The sequence below is a fragment of the Terrapene carolina genome, unplaced genomic scaffold, assembly GCF_002925995.2.
Source record: "Terrapene carolina triunguis isolate 2854851 unplaced genomic scaffold, T_m_triunguis-2.0 Scaffold374, whole genome shotgun sequence".
Lineage (NCBI taxonomy): Eukaryota > Metazoa > Chordata > Testudines > Emydidae > Terrapene > Terrapene triunguis.
The window spans coordinates 12,511,867-12,515,090 of NW_020664725.1; the positions used below are offsets into that span (position 1 = coordinate 12,511,867).

The window sequence follows — 3,224 nt, forward strand, 5'->3', positions numbered from 1 at the left end:
CACACACCCCACAGCTCACAACCCATACACATACAGCTCACAACCACACACCCCACAACTCACAACCCATGATGCCCTCCACACAGCTCACAACCCGCGACATGCCCTCCACACGCAGCTCACAACCACCAACACACCCCACAGCTCACAACCCATAACACACAGAGCTCAGAACCACCCATGGCTCACAACCCATGACGCCCTCCACACAGCTCACAGTCTACAACTCACCACATACACACCCCTCAATCCAGCTCACAACCAACCATGCACCTACCCACCGCATAGCTCACAGCACACTATACACACAACTCACACACACACACCCTTTCCAGCCCAACAAACACACCTGGCTGATCTAGCCCATTGTCCTCCCTCCTGTCGTACCATGGTTCTCAGATACCCTGGTGAGGGGCAGATTGCACTGGACTGACCGGGCTCGTGGCCTACCCAGGCCAGTATCCCATACCTCCTACCAGCGTCTCTGGTACCCAACCTCAGTCGGAGCGTTGCTGTGGAATGAGGGGGACGTACAGCCCACACACCCTAATCAGAGCTGTCAAGCCAGGGCCTCCACCTCTCAGCCCGCTAAAGACCTAACGGTTCACTCTCCTCCCAGCCCCTCCATGGCAGCTGAGATGAAGCAGCTCCTCTTCCTCGGGCTGATCGCCAGTTCCATCCAGATCGAGGACAACAAGATCCCGAGCCTGTGCTCTGGGCAGCCCGGAATCCCAGGCACACCCGGCATCCACGGAAGCCAGGGTCTTCCAGGCAGAGATGGACGTGACGGCCGGGATGGAGCGGCCGGGACGCAGGGAGAGAAGGGAGAGATCGGGCAACCTGGTAAGGAGACCTCCCTGCTGGAGAATGCACCAGGAACTGGAGCCCAGCTCCCAGTGAAGGAGGATCCAATGGCAGACCCGCACGGGGCCAGTTGGGTTAACCAGCCAGCCAGATAGATCCAAAGGGGCTAAGCACCTGGGTCTCCGTGTTCTTCCTTCAAGGGGAAATAAATTAGATAGCATGGAGTTGATGTGAGCTGGGGAGTAGGTCCTATCTGCTCTGTTTGGGATCCGTGACTCGCAGCCAGGGGCACAGATCCCATGGTGATGGGTGTATCACAAATTAGATCCAGAGATGGATGGGCTGGCTGGTTATTAGTGGCTCCAGTGCACTGGGCATCTCTCCTGCCCCCTGTGATGTTCTCTCTCCTCCCCCTCAGGAGTCCCAGGTCCCCGCGGGGACAGCGGCAGCCCCGGCATGAACGGTCTGAATGGGGAGAAGGGGGCGCAGGGGGAGTGCGCGGTGGCTCCCCGCTCAGCCTTCACCGCCAAGCGCTCGGAGTCGCGCAGCCCGCCCCTGGCGGACCAGCCCATCCGCTTTGACGTGGTGCTGATCAACGAGCAGGGCCACTATGACGCGGACACGGGCAAGTTCACCTGTGAGATCCCCGGCGTCTACTACTTCGCCGTCCACGCCACCGTGTACCGCGCCAGCCTGCAGTTTGACATCATGAAGAACGGCCATTCGGTGGCCTCCTTCTTCCAGTTCTACGGCAACTGGCCCAAGCCCACCTCGCTGTCGGGCGGCGCCCTGGTGCGCCTGGAGCCCGAGGACGAAGTGTGGGTTCAAGTTGGGGTGGGCGACTACATCGGCTTCTACTCCAGCATCAAGACGGACAGCACCTTCACCGGCTTCCTGGTGTACACCTACTGGCAGAACTCCGCCGTCTTCGCCTGAGACCCGAGCTGCCGGGGGCGGGGGGAGCGACCGAGGAGTGCCGTCCCCTCGGCGCACAGCCCAAACCCCGTCACGTCCCCTGGGGAGGGACCCCCAAGAGGCATCCGGGTCCAGTGGCCTAAGCATGGTCCTGGGAGCCAGGACTCCTGGGTTCTTCGCCATTGACGCTTCCCACAACTGCGTACAGTGGGGATAATGATGCTTCCCTACCCCAGGGTGGGACTCTGTGAGGATTCATTAGTTAGTACTGCATAAGAGCTAAGTATTCTTATTATCACTGGTGCATGAAGTTTGGGAGGTCTCAGCCCAGCTGGTCTCCTGGCTCCCTGAGGCACTCGCTGTCTGTGCGATGGAGACGCATATTCCCTGAGGTGTGAGCACTGCATCCCCGCGGGACTGGGCAGCGTCCGCGGCACAACCCCCCGGTGTCTGTGGGGCTCACTCGCCCCCTATCTCAGCAGAGAAGCCAAGGGCTGGGTGGGGACTGAACGCCTGGCGTGTTGCTGGGGCTGTGTGGGGGAAGCCTGCCGTGGTGCCCTCCCTGCGCTGAGCATAAACAGGGCTCTTCGGGGGCTTCCGATGCACAGCCCAGACCCTCAGCTGCTGTAAATCACATAGCTCCTCTATGGAGCTGTACGCCAGCTGAGGATCTGGCCGGATCTTCTTCCCACTCACACCACGGGGATACAGAGAAACCCCATTGAAGCCAATGTGGGGGCTCCAGGCGGACCCAGTTACAGCAGACTGGACCCTGCTCCCGCTGTGTGCTGCCATTTGACAAGCAGACACCACATGTGGCCTGACTCCAGTACCCGCTAGACCTGCTCCGAGCGCCCCCTGCATAGGGCCGCGGCCGGGACGTGGAGCAGGAGCTCGGTTGACAGGCGGTAGCTTTGCCAGCTCAGCCACCAACCTCATCTGTGCTAGGTGCAGGGATCACCCTGCTTTCATGCCACCCAGACGTCGCTCTCACAGTGTATATGACCTCCCTGTGAACCCTCAATAAATGGGCTCTTAACTGTTCGTCAGCCTATTAGCGTGTCTGCTCTGGAACACGTGTCGGGGCATGATCATATGTTTGGGTTCTTGTACATCCATCAAAGTGTGTTAGCATGTTGTATGCCTGTCAGGGCATGTTTGTGTGCATCATCTGTATGCTCACCAGGGCATATCTGTATATCAGCTCACAGATGCACGTCTGAGTGTTGTGTTTTCTCTTGTATGCAGGACTAGGTGTGTTAGGATCTTCTCTTGCATGCATGTCAGTGCATGTTAGCCTGCGTTGGCTCCTGTACGCACATCAGGGCATTAGCATGTGTCAGCTTTTTTGTGTCTTTCCTTGTACGTGTGTCAGGGCCTATTCATGTGTCTTCTCTTCTAGGTATGTTAGGGTGTTAGCATGTCAGCTCTTTTCTGCATGTTAGGACATGTTAGCATGTGTATTCTCTTCTGTGTGTGTTAGGGCATGTTGGAGTGTGTCAGCT

General features: G+C 58.3%; 1 protein-coding gene across 1 annotated transcript in view; it reads left to right on the forward strand.

The window, feature by feature from the left end:
• C1QTNF5 (C1q and TNF related 5) overlaps positions 1–2,763 on the forward strand; it is a 4,788-nt gene extending 2,025 nt beyond the window's left edge. Inside the window, exons 2-3 of the mRNA XM_026657968.2 lie at positions 620–843; positions 1,223–2,763. Of these exons, the coding sequence (XP_026513753.1) occupies positions 627–843; positions 1,223–1,740 (735 nt within the window). The 5' untranslated portion in view covers positions 620–626 and the 3' untranslated portion in view covers positions 1,741–2,763. The remainder of the gene's footprint in view (positions 1–619; positions 844–1,222) is intronic.
• Positions 2,764–3,224: the final 461 nt, after the last annotated feature.